The sequence below is a fragment of the Physella acuta genome, unplaced genomic scaffold (genome assembly GCF_028476545.2).
Source record: "Physella acuta isolate Inbredline_101_S28 unplaced genomic scaffold, ASM2847654v3 ptg000890l, whole genome shotgun sequence".
NCBI classification, from domain to species: Eukaryota; Metazoa; Mollusca; class Gastropoda; family Physidae; genus Physella; species Physella acuta.
The window spans coordinates 1,394,937-1,421,573 of NW_026732407.1; the positions used below are offsets into that span (position 1 = coordinate 1,394,937).

General features: G+C 35.6%; 1 protein-coding gene across 14 annotated transcripts; it reads left to right on the forward strand.

Moving 5' to 3' along the window:
• The first annotated feature begins 1,011 nt into the window (after positions 1-1,011).
• On the forward strand, positions 1,012-26,507 carry LOC131952782 (tropomyosin-2). 14 transcript variants are annotated; one of them, XM_059315614.1, is made up of 10 exons: positions 1,012-1,350; positions 2,919-3,044; positions 14,664-14,797; positions 15,424-15,541; positions 18,317-18,387; positions 19,276-19,351; positions 22,521-22,583; positions 23,055-23,124; positions 24,741-24,835; positions 25,034-26,507. In XM_059315614.1, exons 1-9 carry the CDS (start codon positions 1,237-1,239, stop codon positions 24,821-24,823), a joined length of 855 nt encoding a protein of 284 aa, XP_059171597.1. In that variant the 5' UTR covers positions 1,012-1,236; the 3' UTR covers positions 24,824-24,835; positions 25,034-26,507. The 14 variants fall into 14 exon arrangements, with proteins under 14 accessions (XP_059171597.1, XP_059171602.1, XP_059171596.1 ...); XM_059315619.1 differs by lacking the exons at positions 15,424-15,541; positions 18,317-18,387; positions 19,276-19,351; positions 23,055-23,124 and adding exons at positions 16,395-16,512; positions 17,741-17,811; positions 20,381-20,456; positions 24,087-24,156 and having other exon boundaries at positions 1,013-1,350; XM_059315615.1 differs by lacking the exons at positions 15,424-15,541; positions 18,317-18,387; positions 23,055-23,124 and adding exons at positions 15,822-15,939; positions 17,741-17,811; positions 24,087-24,156 and having other exon boundaries at positions 1,016-1,350.
• Positions 26,508-26,637: the final 130 nt, after the last annotated feature.

A 26,637-nucleotide genomic window follows, 5' to 3' on the forward strand; every position in this document is an offset into this window, starting at 1 on the left:
CCAATCTCCCCATCACAATTTGAATCACCGCCCTAACCGCCAACAGCAAATCAAATGTACAATTGTTTTTCCCCAGGGGTTCGTATGACCGTCTTCAATATTTCAGGCATAAATGTTAGGCTCTGGACATTAACTGAGCCCTTGATGTTGACCATTAACTACCGTGTGGTGATAGGCTATGACTGTTTGTGTCGGCTATTGTATTAATAGTTAGAAAGTATGAGTCTTAGTCGTGTGTTACTATGGCGACATGTTGTTTTATCCACAAATTGTAACTGTACAGGTATATGATGGCCGTTAATTTAAATAGGGGCGTGGCTTGTTTGAGTGTGGGGGTTTAATTAGGGGCGTTAAAATTTAAATGACTTACATTTCGATAAGGAGGGGGTGAGTTAGATTTAGAGAACATTTTTGACTCACGTTAGATGACTTACGTCCACATGTACTGGTGAGGGTTGATTTACCTGGGGTCAGGGGTCATTTACTGCCAGAGTGAGCTGTTTGTATTGTGGGGAGGGGGGTTGGGGGTAGGGGAGATTTGGGTAGCAATTGTAGTTTTAGATTAATTACCTCGTAAAACTTAATTTTAGCTGTTCAAGCTTTTTTTTCTGAAAATTTTACCAGCTTTATAGCTTATGAAATTTAATGAACTGGAAAAAATATACTTTCGTTTTTTTTTTCAAAACCAGTTCATCTTATTCTATCGGTGAAGCAGGGTCAGTTTGTAGGTTATAAACGAGTGAAGCCTACGGTACCACGCTGTTCATCATGTAAGCTTCCTCCCCCATCAGGTAAAATGGTAGACCCGGCTTCTAGAAACCCAAAGAACGGCTCATGCCAAACAAGGTGGTAACTGTATCAGCATCTTCGCGCGTGCGTGCACGTCCAACACCCACAGCCTCGTGCCTTGCTCGTGATAGGCTGTTCCGGCATTCCACCTACCCCCTGTTCGCCAGGTATTTTTACCGTCTTCTGGAACCAAAGACCCCATCTGGAACCCCATCCCCACTGTTTTTCGTTAAGTAAGTGCACGCCAGCCTTGCCGTGTTGTGAGTGTGAGCTTGAGAGTGTGTTCATCATTTAGTCTTCTGGCCGTTCCCTCTCATCTCTCGTCCTTCTGTCTCTTCGTTCGGCAGGGCAGCTCCTCCAGACTACATCGACTTCAGCCGTTGCAGTAAGAGCAACAGATTTTTCATTCCTACTTTCTAACTAAGCAGCTAAACCCCAACACCAGCCATGGATGCCATCAAGAAGAAGATGTTGGCCATGAAAATGGAGAAAGAAAATGCCATGGATAGGGCAGAACAGATGGAACAGAAGCTCCGCGACGTCGAAGAGACGAAAAACAAGGTAACTCCATTTTTACTCTATTTTTAGCACTCTTTTTGGGCTTTATTACGTCATTTCCGTGTCATTACTAAAATATGTTTCTTTTCATTATCTAGGTAAGTATCAATATAAAAAAAATTAAAAAACCAAATGAGCTAGATGTAAGCAAAATAATTAGTTTCAAAGATAGCAAAGAAATATTTTAAAGACTCCAAAGACTATCAAAGATTAATTAATGCCTATGAAGCTCTTGAACTGTGCAGAGTATGATTTTTTTAAAACCTAGATTAATTTTCAAAACGAGTGAAAACCGTTATGCAATCCACTATGAGAAATTTTAAAACTAATTAACATGTTAATTAATCAACCGGGATGCTCAAAAGTATTTTTCTAATAGTACTTAAGAAATAAAAAGTAATTAACTTAACAATATAATAAAATATTTGCATACAAGAGGGAGGTGTCGGTGTAATTTGAAAATAAACATTGTAATATTTTATTCATCTTTAGCCTGCCTAGCAGTGCCTTGGGCTCTGGAATAATGACCAGATGACCAGATACCTCGCCTGTATTCTGTACCAACAATTATTCTGCTTATTTGGCAAATCAAATTAAGGTGTTTGCACGTTCAACGCCTTGTTGGTGACGTCACACGTTGGCTGTCCTTGTACCTCCATTACAACGCTAACAAAGCATGAACTGTTTCATTAGCATGTAGCTTACAAGGTCTTTATGCTGTGGTATCAAGCAGGCTATACAATTTCTATACGCTATATTAATCTTTGAATAGCTGATCCATCTGGCAAGCTTCATCAGTAGTAAAAATAGTATGACACCGAATAACTTAAATCTACTCGGTTTAAGTAGATTAATTATGCAGTTAATCTGTGTTAAATGTATTCTTATAAAGCATAGCTTCACTCGTATAGAGTATAAATGCTAGTAAGATAAAATCAGAGAAGAGGAAGAAAGAAAACCCCTGCTTGATCACGATAGGCCTAAACCTTCTGTGTTCGCACTGAGTGACAGACGGGTGTGTAGTGGGCTGGATGTGTGAGCAGTGACACGCCAACACAGCCGTGCAATGTGTGCAGCTAGCTAGGCCGTACGCTGCAGTATTTATTGATACCAACAAAGGTGGAGCTAATGAATGTCTGCGTTCAACTTCGGAAATTGGGTTATAAACATAAACAAAGCTTAACATTTTCTAAGCAAGATACACACACAAATCGTGGACACGCTTAGCAAGGCCTACTTCTTAAACCAATCGTACATAGTATATTTACATCCAATTACCTAAAAATTAGCTCATTATAATTACCTCTCTAAATCAGTAATTTATTTTTGAGCTCATGAATCTATTAATTGTACGATCCACAAAGTCTGGTGGGGGGGGGGGGGGGTAAATCACATATACACAATATTTTCTAAATCACTACTTTGGGTAGTGGATTAAGTATAGTCTACTTTAAACGCATCATTTAGGGTGGTGGATTATGTATAGTCTATTTTAAGCTCATCATTTTTGGGTAGTTTTTAGTCTGCTGTGAGCAAAATGTTGACATAAACCCGACCTTTTCTGTCCCCAGTTGGAAGAAGACTTCAACAATCTCCAGAAGAAATTCTCCAACCTGCAAAACGACTTCGACACAGCCAACGAGGCTTTGACAGAAGCCAACACCAAATTGGAAGCTTCTGAGAAAAACGTTGCCCAGGTTAGTCCAGATTTAGCATGTATCACGTGGTGTGTATCATCAGGTATCAACGGCCAGAAATGGCGTCTGCTTTACGTCTGTACAGTGTGACTCACGGCTGCCTCTATCGTCTGCTTTACGCTGTGGATTATCAGCTTGTCTTAATTATAAGTTAGTTAATGGAAGACTAACACATGTCCGGCTAGCTAAAGATGCTAATTGTCTTAAAGCGCCATCTGGCGACGCTTATGATGTTGGCATACAATGTTTTCGTTCGTCTGCTAATTGCTCTTGTGAATGGCTAAAAAGTGTGAGGCGTCTGCAAATATATTGCTTTAACTATTGTCTGTGATAAAAAAATTTGGGTTCAAGTTATAATGTTTCGTAATGTCATAATGTATGACGTGATGTTTCTTATGTCATTATGTATGACGTATACTAATTCAACGTTCTCTTACAATTCAAACGACAATCGGCACGCGCTCAAGAAAGTAAATGAAAAATGATGCCCTTAAAATGCCGGCAGGGTTTATAAATCTGCCTTAAATTATAGGATAAACAGGACGTCAAACTTGTTCAGTAGCTAATGAATATATCCGGTTCCCCCGCCCTCCCTTCATACACAAGGCCCCACACTAGTCGTTTACTTCCTATCCTTGCGTCTTCTGGAATGTTAACAGGTTAATCGTCAAGTTTTTATAGCAGACGAAATAACTACCGACACGCTTGAATGAGCTGGTAAATATTGAGCTACCGAGTGCAATATCCGTAGAAGTAAAACAGGTCAAGTCTTGCCAGACACGCGTCCGTCTAGGATAGGGACCACAATCCCTTAGAAATTATTCAGCTTTAAATTAAACATCAGATCTTTTGAAAAATGCGCTTCAGGTGGACATAACATTAGTATACAGTGACAACATATTATGTGACTTTTTTAAAATCTTAAAACACAAGCATACCCATTTAAAGAGGTAGATCTAAATCTACATGAAAAACAGATTCTGTATAAATATAGCAAGCTAAATATAATGTGCGTAGGCTAAACGGTATGTCCTTTTAAATATCGGTCTCTGCTGATATTTCACTTCAATTTTAAAACGTATTATACTAAAAAGTTAAACATGTAGAAACAGCAGTGTCATGATGATCTAGCAGAACGTTTTGCTCAGATTATCAACCTCAAATCTTAAATTCGGAGATGAATTAACTGAAAATGACGCTTTTATCATAATATATAGACTCTATATCAACCCTAGACCTAAACACGAAACATAGATCTAAATTTCGCCGGCTTCGAAAGTTCTGTAACACACTATAGTCTATAGCCGAGTATAGGGGCGTGTCTTAGATTCAAGGGAAAAGCCCGCACTACTTTTAGTGCTTCAATAACATTGGGGTCAAGGTGGAGGAATTTTGTAATTTTAATTAGAAATGCTTAAGTAACATGGGCAATATATTTTATCACAATGAGGGTTACTTTAATTGCTACATAATTTTAATTTTGTTAATGTGCTCACGTTTATTGGGTGTAAAATAAATACCAATACAACGAAACAAATGATGAGCTAGGCAAAAGTGTGGTGACGTCATCACTGCCCTATTTGGAATGCAACGCGAGGAATCTGCGCCACAAGCCCGTTCGTCGGGAAAACTCGGCTTTGCCAGTAGTTGGCGTGCGCCCCGATGCAACGAGTTCTATATTTATCTTCCGGTTGTTGTGATTGTAGCCTCCCTTTCATTGACTTAAAAATTTCCACGTGTTGAAAAGTTTGTAAACTTTGTGGATTGTGTGGACTATTTACATAGTGATTCTTTGGAGAGGAAAAGTGGAAATTTTTATAAAGTGTGCGGTTGGTTATGGGCGATCGCGAGTTCTTAGAACCAGAAGATGCAGACAGTGTTAGTTTATCACAAGATTCACAGTTATCCGCGGCTAGTACAAATCTGTCACAGGACTTGTCACAGGGATCAGCTGATCTCGACTCAGTGTCTGCGTCATCAAAAAACCGGGGCACAGAAAAAAAGAAAAAGAAAACCAAGCGTGACAAATCTTCGTCTACAAAAGATAGAGAAAAAAGTGGGGATGGCAGTGAAGCTACAGACTGTGATAATTCAAGTGCAATCAAAACTTCAAAAAAATCAAAAAGTTCAAGCAAACATAAAAGTGATAAAAGTGATAAAAGCGAAAAGAAACATAAAAAACATTCGAGCCGGAGACCCGAGCCCGAGGGGGGGAACCCCACCCAGGCAGACACTGGTAGCACCGTAGAATACGAGAGGATTATAAACAGTACAGATCCGTTGTTTTCTGATTTGGAACTTGATGCTGGGGACGACTCGGCTAAAGTTGAATCCCTCAGGCCTCGGCGCCCTCCCAGACAGAGCAGGGCGGGGCCTGCTGGTGGCATTTTCATTCCATGTACACAGTTGGGCATAAACTCTAACACCATGATCAAATTCGCCATCATAGGCACAGAGCTACAGAACATCTTCCAGGTCTCTCAAAGGGTGGGTAGATAACTCTGATAGTTTTAGACGTGCCAACACATCCTGCATTAGACCCGGGGTTTCAGTGCTGATACATGGGGTTTGGTGCAGATACATGGGGTTTGGTGCAGATACATGGGATTTGGTGCAGATACATATGGTTTAACCCTAATACATGGAGTTCAGGGGTGTTTAGACTTCGGTGTTGACTGATGCACGTGTTGTTTTACGGAGCTTGCCAGACTGCTGGAAAGTACAGTCTGCCTAACCGTGCTCACAAGCCCCCACCCCCCGCCCCCACACCTAATTATCTCCATGCCCTGGGCTGGCACCGACCGGGTTTACCTGTGTGTGTACCTGATAAACAAAAAGACATTTTCTCAACGTGAGCTGGCTGGTGATGAACATTTTTTTGGCTCCCTTCTCCAGCCGCTCCCCCCCCTCCCCTCGTCTTACCTGTCTTCACTTGGCTCCCTCTGGAGGCTCCTAGCCCGTGACGTCAGAATTCTCATCTTGTTCTTATGTTCCTGTTTTTTTTATCTTACCTTAAGTTATATCGAGAATATTCTCCCTATTTAATCTAATCGGCGTTCGATTCAAGATTAGTTGAACCTTATTGATCTACAAATGTTCATATCAAATGAACGAGGTCAACTCAAGCCAGTTGAATGGTATTTATTGTAGGATACATGTAGACATTCAACAGCTAGTGTTGTCTGTGTACACGCTAACCAATCATTTAACAAACAGTCGTATCAGATTAAAACCAACATCGGCTATCTTAGTGGCGTCGTAATATGACTAGCCATATGAACATTACTGTGTTTGATGATAACTTGCAAATAGCAACATTATTGTTTCTAATAATAACGTGCAACTGGCAACATTATCGGTCAAATGATAACTTGCAAATAGCAACATTATTGTTTCTAGTAATAACTTGCAAATGGCAACATAATGGGCCAAATGATAACTTGCAAATAGCAACATTATTGTTTCTAATAATAACTTGCAAATATCAACAACCAAGTGACGTCGGTCAAAAGTTGACACGCAACACACACCACGAGTAAGCCACACGGCACAGTTCCAGAGCCCAGCCATTCCCAGCACACGGTAGACTGGCTAGTCGCAACACGTTGTGCACACACGACACAGTGCATTTCTCCCCATACCTGCCCCTACCTAACTCCAAGTTTATTTGAAACTACCGGTAGGCCTAGCCTAATCCTTCAGACCTTGAGCTGCTGAAACATGGAGGTGGCGCCGACTAGGGGGTTCTATGACGTAATCAACTCATACGTAGTTGGAGGGTTACAGAGATTTGTGTACGAAGAGCGGAACAGATCGTTCTCACAATACATGACATTCAGAGAATAGATAGATAATGGCATTCAGAGAGTAGATAGATGACATTCAGATAGTAGATAATGCCATTCAGATTGCAGACAGATAATGTCGTTTAGAAAGTTTTAAAACAGGTTTAGATTGACAGGAAACTGATATGGAAGGAAAAAAATGCATCCGTTACTTGGAAGATCTAGTGTAGGGCCTATATGGTGGTATTACATGATGTAACACGATACATATGGCCACACATATAACCATATGAAGTACGACATAACACCTCTAGCGGTATAACACTAGCAGAAGAAATGTTCAATAACACAGGCTGACCTCTTTTCACACGTACAGCACATATGTTAACATATGACGACCTTGTACATTACGACAAATTGAATGCAGGCTCGTACACTGTTGAGGTTGAGACATCGTTGAACCATTGGTTTAGTTCTAGATTCAGATAGGGAGGTCTAGGTACTGGACAGTCCAGATTAGGAGGTCTAGATACTGGAGAGTCCAGCTCGGGAGGTCTAGATACTGGACAGTCCAGCTCGGGAGGTCTAGATACTGGAGAGTCCAGCTCGGGAGGTCTAGATACTGGACAGTCCAGCTCGGGAGGTCTAGATACTGGAGAGTCCAGCTCGGGAGGTCTAGATACTGGACAGTCCAGCTCGGGAGGTCTAGATACTGGAGAGTCCAGCTCGGGAGGTCTAGATACTGGAGAGTCCAGCTCGGGAGGTCTAGATACTGGACAGTCCAGCTCGGGAGGTCTAGATACTGGACAGTCCAGCTCGGGAGGTCTAGATACTGGACAGTCCAGCTCGGGAGGTCTAGATACTGGACAGTCCAGTTCGGGAGGTCTAGATACTGGTTAGTTCAGCTCGGGAGGTCTAGATACTGGTTAGTCCAGTTCGGGAGGTATAGAGTCCAGAATGGAAGGTCTAAATACTGGACAGTCGGACTTGGGAGGTCTAGGTACCGCCTGTTATTTTGCCGTGAGCCGTCACATCTACACGGGAACACGCCTGTTTAGATTCATCCTGCTGGGTCGCCTTGTGAAAGGAATAGTTGTTTTGCTTTCTTTAAGAGTTTATTCTAAAGCCAGGAAACGCATAACAACTGCGTTGTTAAAAATCATAAAACGCCATTACGCCGTAGACAAACAGTTTCTTGTTTTTAGAAGTTTCTTCCTCGCGGCTCGGTCACGTGATCTCTTGTGCTTACAGCTCGCGCTAATCTCCACCCCTGGCATTTTCAGGCAGCGAGTGAGTCATTAGCCGGTGCGGCAAGATCTGTTGCATCCAAGTGTTCTCCTCCCACCCCCTCCCCAACTCCGTGTTACCTTTGACCTTAAGGACTGTTGTTTAATTTTAGCCCCTTCCATTAAAAAAAAATGGCACTGTTTTGTTTGGAAATAGCAACAACGAAAGCACAATAGAAACTTTGCAAGAGCTTACATAAATTCTAATTGAAATTGTATGGGCACGCTAGGCCAAATATTTTTATGTCTATAATTATTAAATATTTTAAATGTATTAAGATGGACATACAAGGCATAGATATACTATACATACTATAATAGATACCCAGACTTTCACTTTGACGGAAGTGTTTCTTTCAGACATTTTTTCTGCCTGAAAGAAGCTCTGTTTGTTTAACATTAACAATTTTATGATTTAAAGGTAAAAAAAAAGATAACCGTTTGCATTTTTTTTTAAATTAAAAGGTAAAATCTTGAAAACAAACCAACTTCTAGTAAAAACTTGAAGGGAATAGTTCTTTTTACGGCGTTGTTTGAAGTAGGTCTAGATCGATCTAGCTCAAGTACCAGAATAAAAGCTTTGGAAATGGTATTGTACAATAAAAAACATGAAACATTTTAGTCCCGGAAGTAGATATATTCTAATATCAGATAGAGTGAAGCCCCCTTAACTGACTTCAGCACCTTGTTTGTATGACTGTTATACACATTTTGATAATCAACATAAGAGTGTGTCAAGTAAAATATTCACCCGACCGTTCTTACAAAGACTGTTAAAAGAATGATACCACACGCATCCTGATCACATGATCAGTTCTTTATTTAATAACAATAAATGCAATTTGCTAATCTATTAGGCTAATAACGTGTAAATAAAAAGAATACTAATTATTCTTTACTGTTAACATCTAATTTTATACTCCCAAATAAACAGTGTAGGAGTTTAGGTTGACCAACATCCAAGCGAGATGAATGGGGGTTTGGCAAAGATTATTTATAGGCTATATAAATATATGGCACACACACACACACACACATATATATATATATATATATATATATATATATATATATATATATATATATATATATATATATATATAAAACCTCTTTAAATTTAAATGAAGTTAAACGCAAACGAATCATTTAATCTGTTAGCAAACTAGTAACCAGGCCTATCGGTTTGAATTCGGCTTCTCTCTGTACTTTCATTTTCATTCACACAGTTGCCGCTATTTATTCCATATAAGGCAACATAACTTTACTCGGGAGGTTATTCCTATTTAGAACAGCCAGGTATTATATAAAGCTAGGACGGAAGAGACAAGTCGTCACGTGACTCATTTTTAGAATTGTCACATTAACAAATGGGCGTACAAATTCGCGGTGACTCACAATTGGTTCTAGGAGCTTTTTAGGAGTGGATTCTGTTAATACTTAACTCAGTTGTTATTTTTCAATCATTAAATACTATAGCTGGATCTGTAGTGTCTCGAAGACGTCTCGCTGCGACAGTTAATTGTTTTATTTTCTATCTCGGAAGTATTTGTTATTCGGCTCAAGAAAGCCGGCTTGTACTGTACTACTGTGTGTTCCGTATAGTATACTACATTTCTAAGTCGACAAAATGGCTTTGCAAACTGCAACGAATAGCGCCATGAATAATCTTAAAACCAAAATGGCTGTATTTAAAAGTGAGAACGATGAGCTCAGAACTGTTTGTGAAGAGCTTAAAAAAGAATGCCATCGTAAAGATGAACATATAAGTCAGGTCTGTATTGCATTTTTAGGTTTTTACACAGTGACGAGATCTATTTTCTGTTGGTAATGGTAGGGAAATCAATGACGAAGGACAGTGAGGTTTTCTTCACTTCCTCATGACAAAATATTAGATCTACAATATACAAATGTTAGTATAATCTAGATCTATATGATTTTTTACTATGGAATGTTTCACTTATAATAAGTTATTTGTAGCCTACAGAATTAAACCATTTGCTTTACTTAAAAAAGCTTAATATTAGTAGGGATTTTGGTAAAAAAACACTAATCATCATATAAAAATAAAAATTACATATTCTTGTAGAGCTCAACAAAATGAAAACAAAACAAAAAAGATTTTCTGTCTAGCTCAAATAGTTTTTTTTTAGCGAATTTTTTTGTGAGGGGTGGAATCCCCTTGCTTTTGCATTGGCCAATTGTGACAAGTGATGGTATACCTGAATAAATTGAGCATAGTTATTTTACTTGCAGTTGTATTTTGTTCATATTTGCAGAGTTTAACTAGAATGATATATAGAACTTGTAAATGCTATTGAAATGAATAAAAATAATACAGAACTTATATTTTTGTGTTGGCTTCCTCCCATAACCCCAAAAAAACTGTGTGCTGCGCAAATATGAAAATGTTTCTAAAGCCATATTTTATATAAATACAGCAAATGAAAGAACTACAAAGTTAGAAATCTAAAGTAAATGACTTGAACACTGTTATGTGAATATAATTGCCTCATTATTTTGGGCAGGTGAAGTAGAGTCCATCTTTAAGCCATTTTGTTATAAAACTGCTGCGCAAATATGAAAATGTTTCTAAAGCCATATTTTATATAAATACAGCAAATGAAAGAACTACAAAGTTAGAAATCTAAAGTAAATGACTTGAACACTGTTATGTGCATATAATTGCCTCATTATTTTGGGCAGGTGAAGTAGAGTCCATCTTTAAGCCATTTTGTTATAAAACTGCTGCGCAAATATGAAAATGTTTCTAAAGCAATATTTTATATAAATACAGTGAATGAAAGAACTCCATAGTCAGAAATCTAAAGTGAATGACTTGAACACTGTAATGTGTCTATAACTGCCTTGTTATTTTGGGCAGGTGAAGTAGAGTCCATATAAAAGCCATTTTGTAATAAAATTTGAAGTTATTAGATCAATGTTTTTATGTGTGAATTGTGTATGGATTCTGATTTTCAGCATATAACTATATCTAAGGGTAAGTAGAACTTGAATACTTAAAATTACAGTTAGCACAATGTCAGTGTATAGCAACAGACAGGTAACCTAGATCTAGGTCTGACTCTTGTCAGTCTAGTCTGACAAAATTGGATTTTTAGGAAAAACATATTCTGCAAAACTAGAACTAGAGCTGAAAAAATTGAAGATGGGTATGTAAATATATTTTGAAATAAAAAAATTAGGAGATTTGTTTGCACATGCCATAAGAATGCTGTTATTAGTTGATCAAACTTAAAGGCCGGAAGATCGGGATGAAAAAATATAACAATGGTGGCAGCGTGACCTACATACAGTGACTTCGTTCGGAGCAGTATAACTAATGTCGGAGTCAAAATATCCAAAAACAAATTTCATTTCCACATACTTAAGATATGTCTGATCAGTAATCTACTCTCACCTAGAATAATCTTTTAAAAAATCGTGATTCCAACGTATTTGAAACTAGCCTTCATGCAGGGGGAAGACCAAAGCAGAGACAGCGTGCGATCAGATCGCTAAGCCATCAAAACAATGGGAAAACCATTCTACTTTTCATTTAACATTAGGAAATGACCTTTTAAACTTAATTAATTACCATAAATTAAAAACTTATTAGTATGCAAAACCAAATCTCGTGCGCCCGGTATCAGAAAGTAATGGGCGATTTCGGGTCATGTTTTTACCGCGATCTCGGCCGATACCGACAACCCTAATATTAGATCTAATTCAAATCAATTGGCTAGAACATTTATCTTAGCACCACCTCCCCCCCCCCACCCCTAAATAAAAAACAACTAAATAATAGGATTAATTAATAGTTAATTGGCTAGATCTCTGGATCTAGTAATATTACAAATTGCCTACTTAGAATCTAGACTCAGAACTCAGTCTCTAGATCTAGATAATATTAAATTATATTAGGCCTAGGGCCTAGGCCTATTTCAAACAATTTAAATTTATTGTAGGTCTAGATTTTAGATCTAAAGATCTATATCTAGTCCTATAACATTTAATAATCTAGAGGTAGATTCTAGATAGGCCCCTATAGAATAGAAATTTAATAGAATTTAATAGATCTAGACTAGATAGAAAAATGTAGATCTTTGTAAACCAGTAAAATCTACTTGGGTTAACATTCACAACCTTAAACAAATTGCAAGTTCTCAAAAAAGTGTGATTAGGTAGGATCATTCTTTAAAAAAATAAATTTAATTGGTAGCCTATTAAATTAATTATCACAAAAAACAGTTTGAGATTAATAAAAAAAGACCCTACTTTTTACCCTGTTTGTGGGATGTGGCAAATGTAGTTACTTATTACTTAATTTTAACCCTCCTTCAAACGTAGTGATTTTGTACAAACTGTCTTCTTCTTCTATGACAATGCAAGAATATCCTATTTTAATCTAATGAGACTTTGAATTGTTAAAATTTAATTAAAAAATTACTAGGCCTAGGCCTATATCCAATAATAAAACAGAAGATGAGAAGATTACTTAAATACAAGCAATCAGTTAGTCAGTCGTTTGGTTGATTTTATTCCCAGGTTGTTTACTACAAAAAAGTAGGGGCAGATAACTGTCTTTTAGAGAGCACAAGCTACTGGTCAGGTTTTAATGCAAATTTTTGTAGTCATAGTCTATGTATTGTCAACATCCTTTTGAATAATAAAATGGATGTAAAAAGTTAAAAGCCGTTTTAACAAGCATTTAAATTCACTTGAAATAAGAAAATACAACTAATTTCCTTTTTTAATAAAAGCTTTCGTTGCTATAATATGTAAGAGATGTAATAATCAACCAAAGCTTTTAATAAAGAAAGCAAATTAGTTTTATTTTCAGTGCACTTAAAAGCTTGTTATTTTAAAGGTTTTTATATCTATTCTATATTATTTATCGGCATATATAAACTAATTAGTGACATTCTTTTCTGTTATTAGGAATCTAGATCTTCTAACTAATACAAATGTAAGAGGCTGCTAAAATTAAATATCTTCCTGTAGGTCTAATCAATAAATAATTACAAGCTTAGTTCTGTAGTAGTGTACCTATTTATTGAACTTCCTAGCTGTAAGTGTAAGTAAATTTATTAGCATATTTAATTTTGTAGGGTCAAACATTGTAGAGGGCAAGGCTTGCTCTCTTCCAGGGTATCATTGCCAGGCCTATGCCTATTGATAATTATTTCTTACTTATGAAAAGGGATTAAACTTAAACTTGGCCTATTATATTATTAGGCCTAAATAAAATACAGAAAAAGTAAACAAATTTATATAGGAATTTAATTAGGCTTTTATATCATACCTAGTCTAAATCAACATAATAAAACAAATAGTTTTAGCCCAACAGTTTTAGTATTTTTTTCCAAATGTATAAAAGTTACTTTAGTTAGCTACTTAATTTATTTTTTAATGTAAAATACATGGCCTACTGATGCTTATTATTTTAAACAATAGGAGCTTTTGTAATTGCCGACATTATTAACATTATTAAAAAAACCCAAAAGAACCACTTAAAGCTAATGTCAGTTGTATTAGGCTGGGATAAAACAATAATTTAAACCATTACCTAAACAGAGATGCTCCAGCTATTGATTAGAATGATTCACACCAGTGTATGTCAATTTTCTTTCTCTAGTAAAGGATTTAAAAACACCAATTAATGCTCTACAAATGTAAATCTTAACATTTTCAACAATTTTGCCTAGATAATTATCGTAACTACTTAACTAAATATAAATATCACTTAGGAGATTTGAGAAAAACAGGTATTCATATTAATCTTCTTGTTTTATATCTTACTTATGACTGATTTTAATTAAAATTGTTTCTAAAGATTGAAACAAATTTTGATGGCTACTGAGATATATTAAGTTTATTAGCAATTGGTATAAAAATTTAATTATGAGAAAGACTACTCTTGTACTAAAACGAGGCCTGATTACCTGTTGCATTGTGTGTAAACATATGACAATATCAATTGAGCATAGATAAATATGAATTGCATTGTTATTCTCTCTACTTAAGTACTACATTTTTTGTAATAATAAAAAAAATATCTATTAATTTTTTATTAAAATCATGTTATTACAAAAATGTGAATGGCCAAAAAAAATTAACTTGCTGTTAAAAACAATACATTTAAAATACAGTATAAACTAATTATAAATAACTTTTGCATAAGAGATTATATATTTTTCTATGTTGTTTTACCAAAGTAAATTATATTGACATTAATTATAAATTGTATTTGCATCGTTAAACCATATCATCAATTTACAAAAAAGTAATTTTTGTATATTTATCTTTTATATTTTACCAGTCTTATTAATTGTAATTAGGTTTAAAGGTTATTGTTTTATTGACAAAGCTATAATGTAAATGGTTTTTTTCTTTAATTACTAGCAGCATTTAAAATATTAACACATTTTATTTCTAATGTGTGAAATCTGTTTCTGTTATTCATGCTTTGTTTTGAATGTAAATAAGTGAAGGAATACTCCTATGTCATGACCACAACAGAAAAAATATATAAAGTGTGTATTTTTCAGCTTGAAAGTGATGCTGCTGGATTGAACAGACGTATCCAGCTCCTGGAGGAGGACTTAGAAAGATCAGAAGAACGCCTTCAGAGTGCCACAGAAAAGTTAGAAGAGGCTTCAAAAGCAGCAGATGAGAGCGAAAGGTGGGAATAAACTGTGTTTATTGTCAATTAGCAGTTATATAATTTAAAGCTAATTAAATTAACATGAGAAATGTGGTAGATTATAATGGCTCACTCTCATAAATTACCAAAAAAATAGCCATATAAAAAATATATTGCATTTTGTGTTGAATTCAAAACATTCTAAAGAAAACACATACCCATTAATTGAAAAGTCTATTGCCCATGTATGAAGGTGAATTCAAAACATTTTAAAGAAAACATACCCATTACAAGTCCATTGCCCATGTATGAAGGTAAATCCTAAAGAACATCAATATAAATTAAAAGAGTTAAAAAGAATTAGAATTTTTGCACGAATGTTTAATCATGCATTAACAATGTGTCATTAACAAATCTAGGCATATTTTAATAAATAGGCCTGTATATTTCATGATAAAAATGAAAATTAACCTCAACCTATTATTTTATTTTTTGTTTAATACACGAAATAGCATTATAAATCTTTTCCCAGTTTACAATGAGGCGCCTAAAAATCTACAGACAGCTTTTTTTGGGAGTAGATGCTTTCTCTTATCAGCATCTTCATATTTCCTATGCATGTGTTTTCCCTTGTGTTTGCATGCTTTACTTATCCATGAACTCAGGCAGCGACGAACCGTAGAAAACAAATTATGCGCTGGGGATGAAAGACTGGAAGAGGCAGAAATCCATCTCAGGCAAGCAAGACAGGTAGCCAGTGAAGCTGAAGCCAGATATGATGAGGTAAGCCATCCATTAGCCCTGAATGGATGTTCACAGCTCATTGCAATACAGTTCACTCGTCTTGGTGCAGAAACTATTGCATTGCCCTGAAAAAGAATACAGATGCCCTATACGCACCCACAGATTTGTGAACTCAAATTGTAAAGTGCTTGATTACTAATATATTTTCTTTTGTTACAGGTATAAAGGGAAGAGCTGCATCACATTTGAATGAAATGTCTCTGGTGTGATAGTGCTGTGTTTCTAATACTAACATTTTTTAACTTCCAAATATTGCCAGAGGGCGCAAGGTCTTGGAAAGCCGCAGTTTGGCTGATGATGAGAGATTGGATGGTCTTGAAGCTCAGCTTAAAGAAGCCAAATACATTGCTGAGGATGCTGAGAGAAAATATGATGAGGTGACTGCTTGCCATGATTTGGCTGGCATGTTTGAAGCTGCTGTTGATTAATGTCAGTTGATGAGTCTAGCTTGTTGAAACTCTGCAGCAGATATAACCACTATAACCTGCATTGTATTTTAACACATTACCAAACTGCTTTTTTTGGTTTGCTTTGTCTTTTTATACATTTTTTTCACTCAACAGATGCTTCTGTTTAATGTGGCACTCTTACCTATAGTCTCTCTAGTTTTCTACTTCTTAAATTCTTTCCCTCTTGGCGTACTTTTGAAATAAGCTTGACGCTCCCGCGAACAGTAAATCAGCTGAGAACTTTCCAAGCAGCAGCTTTTCTTAAGTGAGCGAGTCATAAAGCGCATTATAGCCCCGCGGCTGGCAGCAAGCATTACCAACGGCAGCTAAACGCAGCGATTATAAGAACTGTGAGTCATCACTTGCTTACTTGTTTTGTTTAGAGGGCGAAAAGTGTTGGAAAACAGAAGTCAAGGAGATGAAGAAAAGCTTGAGTTCCTGGAAAAGCAATTGGAAGAAACCAAGTGGATAGCTGAAGATGCAGATCGCAAATATGATGAGGTGACCTATCGGGCAGCCTGTAACCAGCTCTGTTCCTAGTTACCTCCCATTGGAAATGTATTTCTGCTGCCTTTTATCCAGAAGACTTTTTTAACGTTTTGATAGTTTTAGGTTGAGAAGTTTGAGATTGTCTCCCTATTTCAGTCATGTTGTTTCCCTCACCATATAAGGAAAGCAAGACTACGAATAGTCCATCAAACTTTTGTAGTACAGATTGATTTTTAGTGCATTCTGTTTTAAGGTGTTCAGCCTGTTTTTGAATGTGTGTGAACAGCACTTATAGTTATATGCTAATTCTTCATAAGTAATATTTCCAGGTTGTGGAGGATACTATTTCCCTTTTGCTACCAACCTTTTCAGACCAAATTTGCCACTATTTCTCTTCTATCAATTGTTTTGATAAAATGTTTTAACAATTCACAAAAAATTCTTTTCATTACTGTAAAATCAAAAGTTTATTTTAAAAGTCAGTCCATTTGGCAATTTTTAAAAGTAATGAAAAGAGTTTAATTGTATTTTGACACTATTTAACATTTATTCTTTGTGTGAATAATGCCTTTAAAAGTTTGAATTAACCTCAGATGCACCTCTGTGTAATGCAGCCTTCAAGCAGCAATTGATTAGAGCATGAAACACTTTAAAAATGGCATGATTGCATGGTGTGATGCCCAGTTACCACATTTAGATCTAAATTTAGATCCTCATAAATACATTAATGATAAATTGGAACAAATTGAGCATGATTTTTAGATAATGAAAAGCACAACCTGTCATAACAAAAATTTGCATAATGAGGTTGTTTTCTTAAAATGTAACTTCCTGACTAAATTTTTGCCTGCTCCTTTTAAAATTGAAAATATTTTAATTAAAATTCTCACTTAGAAACAGTAGCATGCTTTCATTGAAAGTTTTTTTTTCCCTTAAAACAAATGCAGGTACTAATATAAATTATATACTTTGACATGTTATTAATTATGGAAACTTTACAAGTTATGGATTTCTGTTTTAATTCAAGACTTTTTAGTGAAAAGTTGTGAGTTCTTTAAAGTTTATATAGATGAGGTGTGAAGTGGTTTGCTCAAAGCTAGAAGACTTAGATGGTAATTAATTTGGGCATTACATTCAATACACTCATGACTTGACATACAAATGAGTTGCTCCCTGGGACACAGCTGTGGAGTTAAGCTAGAGAATATTGGGGTTTATGGTGTTTGGTGTGTCCTTACAGGCTGCTCGTAAGCTGGCAATCACAGAGGTGGATCTTGAGAGAGCTGAGGCTCGTTTGGAGGCTGCTGAGGCGTAAGTAGTGGCACTGGCCACTAATACTATGTTTTCATGACAGCTTAGTGGAGTGATTTAATGTGGTTGTAGTAAAAATCATTTATAATACACACCAGCTTATCTGAAGAAAATTAACTACTACAAACCTCATTTTTAATCACTCCACAAAGTACTTAAAGATTTAGTGATTGAATACATTTTTTTCAAAAATTCTATTCAATGGCATAAAAATGCTTTAATATTTGGATAACTTCCTTAAAAGTATTCATCACTATGTCTATATGATGTTTCAAGCATGTTTTGTTTGGGAATGTTTCTTATCAATGTTAATTAGCAATCCCAAATACCTTGCTGGAGACAAATGTTTTGAGGCTAGCAGCTCTTGCTTGGAGTTACTGTCATTTAATTTTTCACAAATGTGCTAACTGTAAAGCAAGGGCTGACTCCACGCCTACAATGTCAATTACTAAATGGAATCATTCCAATGTTTGAGTGTTGCATGTCTTCTCAAACTGTGCTATAGGCTGCTCGCAAATTGGTGGTCTTAGAAACTGAATTAGAAAAAGCTGAAGAACGAGCTGAAAAGGCGGAGAGGTATGCTTAATCCTGTTATACGTTTTCTTATACATTATGTATCTGTTAAGACACCAACTTGAAAAAAAAAACAGACTACTTTGTTTTGTGGAGCCTAAAGACAAACCAGGATAGTGTTTGAACCCATAGTGTTGTGAGAAAAATATGAGCATGGAGTACAAAAAGTAATAGCTATTTTAACATAGTATGCATGGTTTGAACTTAACTCATCTAATGGGGTTATTTTATTTAGCTTTAATAAGTAACTTTAAACAAACTTTAAATCACTACACCTGTGTGCTTGAGTAACACAAAATTAACATCAAATGTTAACTTTCATATTTATTAGAAAAGTAGTTTCTACTAATTAAAAAAAAGCACACTTAGTTCTTTCTTTTAAAAAAGGAATGAACCTAACACTAAAAACTAGTAAATTTGAGTCCGTATACTCTCAACAAACAATATTAGAAATTTTTCTTTAACACACAGCTTACAATATATGATTAGAAGTGGTAATCCTAGCTTTTTATTTTGGTGATTATCTGAATGTCACTGGTGGTAATGTGGTTTACTGAAGGACTTAAATAATCAAGAAGTTGTAAAGATAGTCAATACAATATAATATATTGAAAATGGATTTTTCCTTAATCTGATACATTAGCTTAATTATATGGTTGTCTGGGCAACGTAGATGACACTTATTTCCACTTGTGAACTAAATTAGATGAATTATTTAACTAAATCTTTACCCTTGATATTTTTTACTTGCTATCATGCACTTCCATTCCAAGTTCAACGCCAGTCTTCAAATTAATGCATTCAAGTGGAAATGAATGAGCTATTGATAAAGTAGATATCTAACCAGCATGTAGATTAACCGCATGTTGTGATTGCTGTTGAATTTTGCAGGAAAGTGAAAGCCCTAGAGGATGAAGTACATGCGCTAACCAATAACCTTAGATCATTAGAGCGATGTGAGGAGAAGGTAAGATGTTTTTGAAAGTACCTCCAATCATCGCAGCATCCTATTTTGGACTAATATTTTAATAACCCTGACCATCTTGCTCTGCAACATTTTCACAAGACTTAGATTTTAAATTTAATGCAATATCAGGCAAACTTAATAAGTGTCACTTTAAGCTTGTGGAATGTGAAAGCAAACTAGGTCAAGTTTTAGACTGACAACAATTAAATGCTACCTGGATTTAGAACTGAAAAATTCATTTACAATTTATTTTGAAATTTATATTTTTGTTTAATTGATATTTCCCGCTGGGAGATACCCTAATAAAGCCAGTTAGCATCAAGGAGTTGTCAGTCGGCGATTGCTGGACATAGCCAAATGTATCAAGCTTCACTGTGAAATGAAATTGAAAAAAACTGCAGACTGCCCTGGCCCACTCAGTAAAATTTTGGTTGGACAGAGTTGGGTTGCAGCCCCCACCGTGTGGCCAATTCTTTGCTGTTCTCTACTTTGGTGGTTGTTCGCATGATGATGTTGACTTGTGAGCCCTCTCTGCCTATTGTAATTCAGATTAATCTTGTACAAAGCCAGTACCTGTCAGCTTGATTGGTTATTTGGTCACGTTTGCTCTAACTCAGTACATCCACCTTACAAAGCAGCTTAAAGACTTTGGTGAAAGATCCGTAAAAAATTCTATGGAGCACGTTTCAATTGGTTTTACAAAACTGGTTACTTGTGGAAGTTCTTTTCTTGACCAAACGATAATAGATTTTTGAAGCTGTTGTAAGTGGATGTAAGGCATGGATCAAGGCTGATCAGGCTGGGGAATGCACAAACAGCCATCCAAGTAAACATGGTAGCTTTTTTGTTTTCTTCTTCCCTTTCCAGCAAAATTTGGGAGCTTGATGAGGAGCTACATGTAGTGGGTAACAATATCAAAACCCTGTCCATCCAAAATGATCAGGTAAGCCGGGGCCTCACCAAGGGCCAGGCCTGCGGTTTTTTTCTGCCAGCATTCGTTGTATAATTTAACTTGCTCTGTTCTTGCAGGAAGATCCTTGAATTGGAAGAAGAGTTGAAGGTTGTGGGCAACAATATGAAATCTTTGGAAATCAGTGAACAAGAGGTAGAATTGCAGAATTTAAGCTCGCTCCCTCCTGGAAACCTGCATGGTGTCCGTCAATTCGTGCCGTTATTCTATTTATTTGAATTTAAACAAACAAGGCTACACAGTTTTGTTTAATAAAAGCGTGTCCATGCATGCCACAACTCCAGAGAGCCCAAAATATATACCTTCCACCCATAACATGAAATTTGCCAAAAAAACCGAAGGATATTTCAAGTTGAGGTGTCAAGGAACATGTCAAGCTTCTCACACAAAAATGATTCTTACCACTTTAGCCGTAACGAGTTTTCACTCTCATGAAGGATTTCTGTAACAGTGTATCACAAAATGTTCACTTTGAGCCTGACAAGTTCCAAACATCTAGAAAATTAGATCCCGGCCGAAGATCCAGAGCCTCTTGTTTTTGAAGAATCATAATAATTTAATTCCATAGCATTAAACCTATTAATTGAGGTAGCACAATAGAACCCATTGAGAGTAAAGTATGGTTGCTTCGAAGCATGGTAGGATCAAGTTTCCCTTATTGAGAAAACAATTCTCAGTATCAAATGCAAGAGTTGGCAGGATTAAACCAATGCAATGCTGGTTTTTTTTTTTTTAATTTTGTTACATTTTCATATTTAGCTTTTTTTTTCTTGTTTTGTTCTTTTGTTTTCTGCAAATGATGATATGAGGTCTTTTCTTCAGTCAGTGAGAAACCACGTCAGCTTCGTGAAATGTGCATTAGTTTAATCTATGTTGATGTGCAGCATCAACTTTTGCTTCAACATCAATTTTTTCAAAAGAGATGGGAAAGTCTGAGCCAAAAAAAAAACACTCTGAATGAGTGTCATGGATAGAAATAGTTGATGAAAGCAACTAAATTGAGCAGAAACGTTATTTTTCATCCATCCTAACTAACATTAAACTTCCTCTTTCCATTCTAGTTAGGCCATACATAATGAGGCTCTTAGCTTGGATCACTTTATTAAAAAAGTGTAAATTTAAATGGTTAAAATATTTTGGGCCCTCAGAAGGATGAACAATAAATTTATAACCTGAAATATGTGAAGAGCCACTCATCAACTAACCCTAGTGTGATATCTAAAAATCTCTGCATGTAATCACAAGAAGTGAAACATTCATCTGGACCTCCACATTTTTCTTTTTTTCTCAAGTTCTGGCTTATCCTTGAGTTGATTTGCTTTGATTCAGATGTAGAAACTTAGATTTGATTTCAGTTCTTTAACATTGCAAACATTTGAGCTTAAAAGTAGACCATTGAATTGACTACTTAAAAATGTCATTAACCCCTGCCATGAATAATAAGCATGACAATGAGTGATACAGTAGTATGTACAATTTTTTTCAGCATCAGCCATGCAGAGTAAACCTGCTCTTTGTTTTAGTTGTGTAGTTAACTTTGATGTGGACTAGCTCTGTTAGTTAGGATTAGTTCTGTGACAACTAGTATCAGTGGGACTCTAGTAGTATAAAAGTTGAAACATGGTATCTCTTATTTAGTTAAAAAATAAATCCTGTTGCCTGTGTGTCTGTACATTAACACTGTCCTCTAATGATTAATCTTTTTAAACTCTTGGCTATTGTGATCTTCACATATTTCCTAAGCTCTAAGTCCACAACTTTTTTGTCTATGGAAAGAGGAAATTTAAACTTTGCTAAATTCAAGTTTTTCTAAAAAAAAAGAAAACATTTTAGGTTGGCTCAAACATCAACTTTTAAACTATCACCACAGGTTTAAATATGCAGGTCCACTCTGCTATACTTTTTTTTTGTCACGGAAAAGACATGCTTTATTAAAAGTCATCTCTTTTTTGCATTGACTTGAACTAATTGCCTTTATGATGCTGCTTAAAATGTGACATTTATTTCAGTCTTTGTATTTAATTTAAAGCTTCTGCCATAACATCCTTAGCATCTGTTGACATGATTGATGCTCAGCTGCAGACCTCATATCATTTACAATTTTATAATCTCACTCTACAGTTTAAAACATATTGTCTCACCAGCAGCCATGCCAAAAGTGATGTACATATATGATAATGTTAACTTATCCACCCACAGGCCTCCCAGAGAGAGGATAGCTACGAGGAGACAATCCGAGACCTGACACAGAGGCTGAAGGATGTGAGTCACTGCATGTTTGTTGTTTTATAACTTGAGCCTTTTTTTTCATGTCAATGCATTTTTGTTCAGGTTTAATGTTCATCTGCTATTTGTTGACAAATATATATATTTAAATTTGGAAACTAAACTAATGCATTGTCTTGACGTATGGATTTACTTAACCATGCAGCTTTTTGTTTCTTGTTAGCAAATTGTATTTAAGAATTTAAAATATTACTTAAATTTAATTATTTGAGTTTTATATATAGTTATTTCAGTTAATATTTAACATTACATTTATCACATTACCAGGTTGATTTCTGTTAAATTAGGTCTAAAAATGACCTTTTAATTTTTGCCAGAATTGTTAGTTAAATTATAGATATCAGCAACACTGACAACTGAGAAATCTAAAAAAAAAACAACCAATTTCTTGGGTCTTAAGTTGAAAACTTCATTTTTCTTGACCCTTGTCCTCTTAATAAAATTCAGGCTGAGAACCGTGCCACTGAAGCTGAGCGCACAGTATCCAAACTGCAAAAAGAGGTGGACAGATTGGAAGGTAGACACATTGACCCTAACAGCTTGCCAGCCTGTCACCTTGCTCTGAGCATGTGCATGACTTTCTTATGCTGAAGGGATTTTTTTTGTCAGCTCTAAGCTAAACTCAGCAGGAAGCTTGTACTACCACCTCTAATCTTAACACCCCTGGTTCCAGCTATCTTGTTTGGTACTTTTCATTGTTTTTCAGTTGTTACCAATGCCACATCTGTTGTGGAAATGAGAAGAAAAAGATTTTAATATCTTTTTTTTACATTTGTTTCCTCCTCAAGTTTGACTGTATTGTGTTAGTGTCACAAGATGTTTCTGCCGCTAGAATGAACATGAATTTTTGCATGATTGGGATTTCTCCTTTTCTGCTCACATAGCATTTATTTTTCACAACAAATCCTTCACCTAAAATCATTTGACAATTAATTACTTCACATCTAGTGTTTACTATTTTTTTTTAAAACTACAATCACCTTCATGCATTTATTCAATTCACACCTGTCAAAATAGCTAAATAACTCACCAGCACAATAGTGGCAAAACCTTTTACAAAGCTGTTTCAGGTACTGAAATTTTGAAATTAAAAAATATTGAGGCAAATGCTAAAAAATTCTGCCACTTGGTGCCATAACATCCTAAAAGGCAACAATATCTTTTTTTTTTTTTTTTGAGGAATTACATTTCTTGCTACACCTGTATAGGAAGCCACAAAATGTCGCTTTGCTCTGATAAAATTTATTTCATCTCACCTGACTGACATTTAATATTTCTTGAGGGTTAGCACCAGATTTTACATACACTTCAGCTTGCAGGAGAACATTTTACTGAAGTAATTTGTTTTGTTGCATTTAAATCCTATGTAAACTGTTTGCTAGCACTCGAACCCTTTCACCAATAATATGGATTGCTATCAGCATGGCTTTTTTCATCCTGTCTAATTTTTACAATGCATGTGTTCCATCCAATATACAGGCAGAATCAAGAGCAGAACATTTAGAAAGAGAGGCAACTTCACTACAAAAATCATTAGAAAGAGTAGAAGGTACTTAGTTGCCATTTCCTAATAAAATCAGTGGAAAATCTTTCTCTACAGCTAGCACTTTAAATTTTAAAACAAGTTTAAAAATACTGTTTTTATTATTTCATTGGAAACAAATATTTTCCTACTTGAAAAACTGCACTTTATTCTAACCTTCAGCAATGGTTCTCAACTGTTTTATGTGGGTGTTCAGAGTGAATAAACAGTTTAGTAGTTGAGCTTTGGTAGAGGGGGTTATAGAATTCTGAAAAAATACAAAGAAATAGTTGGGAACCTCAGCTTTTTCCTAATGCATTGTGATGGGAATCCCTAAGTTCCTTTATTAACCTTATACAATTGATAAAAATTAACTCTTAACTCATACTATTTACAACTCATAAATTTGTTTTAATTAATAAAATAACTAATATAGTAATATTAGGATTTAGTTTTGACTAATATTTTTCTGCAATGATTGTTAAAGACTGATACTTAGTGCATTACATTTCCAAAGAAAATGAATTTAGTTAGGTAATGATCTAACATTAACACTGTGTGTTGCATATTGACCTAATGCATGTTTTGGGCATGGTTTGCTGTGTTTCCAGACGAACTAGAACAATCCCGTGATCAGAATGCCCAGTTGAGACTGGAAATGGATCAATGCATCACTGACTTGGAAAATCTCTAGTGTTCATGACAGGTGGACTTTTAGCTTTTTACAAAAGGAACTGTTTTAAGAAAAATAGCCATCATTATTTAAATGTAACAAAGATTTAATTGGATAAAATAAAAAATTATTTTAAGCCTTCCATAAATTCCACCACGCCAATCTACTATTTTCACTTGTTTTTAAAGACAACATGAACTTGTGTAATGACAAATGTTTTTCTTGTCTCAGACGAGCTCCTGGCAGAGAAAGAGAGGTACAAGTCAATTTCGGACGAGCTGGATTCCACGTTTGCCGAACTTGCTGGCTACTGAGCCTCCTATTGCCTTTATCGACAACATTGATACAAGAGCTTCCTCATCATTTCACTCATTGTCGCAGTTATTTATATTTAATAGGCTCGGTCTGTTGCCAGTTTTTTCAAGATCCACTATGGCAATGTTGTCCACTTTCTCGATAGCTTGTAAAAACTCTTTTTTTCTGCCCACATTGGAATTATATGCCAAGTAATCTAGTAATATTTTTACCAAACAAACATTTGATGAAAATTGTGTGTATGATGAGGAAATTAATGGTTAACCGAACACTATCAGGAAGACCAAACAGACATTGTATAAAATTGTTCTTGCTTGCACCTTTCATATTTTGTACAGAGAATGTTATTGCTCTAACAGTTTTATGTCGGCTAAAGCATGATGTTGAAGAAAATATCTTCAAGAAGATTCTGCTCAGTGCACTATCTGATGTATCAAAGTATGTTTCTAATTAAATGACCGGGCATTGTCATTGTAAAAGCACTCCAGTGATAAGTATGACCAACTTGTTCACTTATCCATTTGTCTTTGATCATCTCTGAGTTGAGTTTTCCAACACCATGTTTTAGCCAAGCTACAGTATGTGACAACTCATGGGGTTATGTTTTTTAGCTGGTTTTAAACATTGGTTGTCAAAATGAGTTGCAATTAGAATGTTATTTATTAAACCACCCACATCCTGGGGTGAGAACAACCATTTATAACCCCAGGTCAGGATGCTAGGCTCAGGTGTGTGCTCCACATTGTTCAGGCTTAACAACAATTTGCCAGTCTATCAACACACGTACAACCCTTGCTTAACATCTGTCGAGGGACAGCCAGTCACACTCTTGTTCCACCTGTTAGTCATATTCCACACCAAGACAATTTGAAGCACAACCCTGGTGCCCCTTCTTTCCTAGACCTGGCAACTCCACTTCATCACTCATTCTTTGCTTTCCTCACAGTGGCTAGAAAATATACACCCTATGTTGAAAACATTTAAAAGTTTGAGTATACAATGTCTACCATCAGAATTTGTACATTTAAGAATTTAAAGAAAAAAATTTGAGCAACTAAGCTAAACCATTTGTCTAGTGCTAAATATGAATGTACCAATAGTTCAGTATGCTTCTTATCAATTCTGGAAGAAAAAAAGATCCTCATAATAAAAAAAGCTTATTAAATACTGTGTATTTATTTTCTATCGAAATAATGTGCTGTGTATTTATTTAAACTTCTAAGTCTTAATTCCTTTTTTAAAATGCTTCATCTATCTGTAAGAATGAAAATTACTTCTAAGCTGGACTTAACCCAGTGCACTCTGTACAAGAGCATAATTTTGAAACAAAATATTTTAACTGTTAACTTCCTGAATTTGTAATTTGATTAAAAGTCTTTTTTTTTCTTTCGCTCATGGATGCTGACTTTTATTTGTAGCCTTTTGTAATCATTGTCTAGAAATAAGCTTTTTCTACACACAAGACCAAAGTTATGTACTTGCTTACATATAGCATTTTATCTTCTGTACAAATCTAGCAG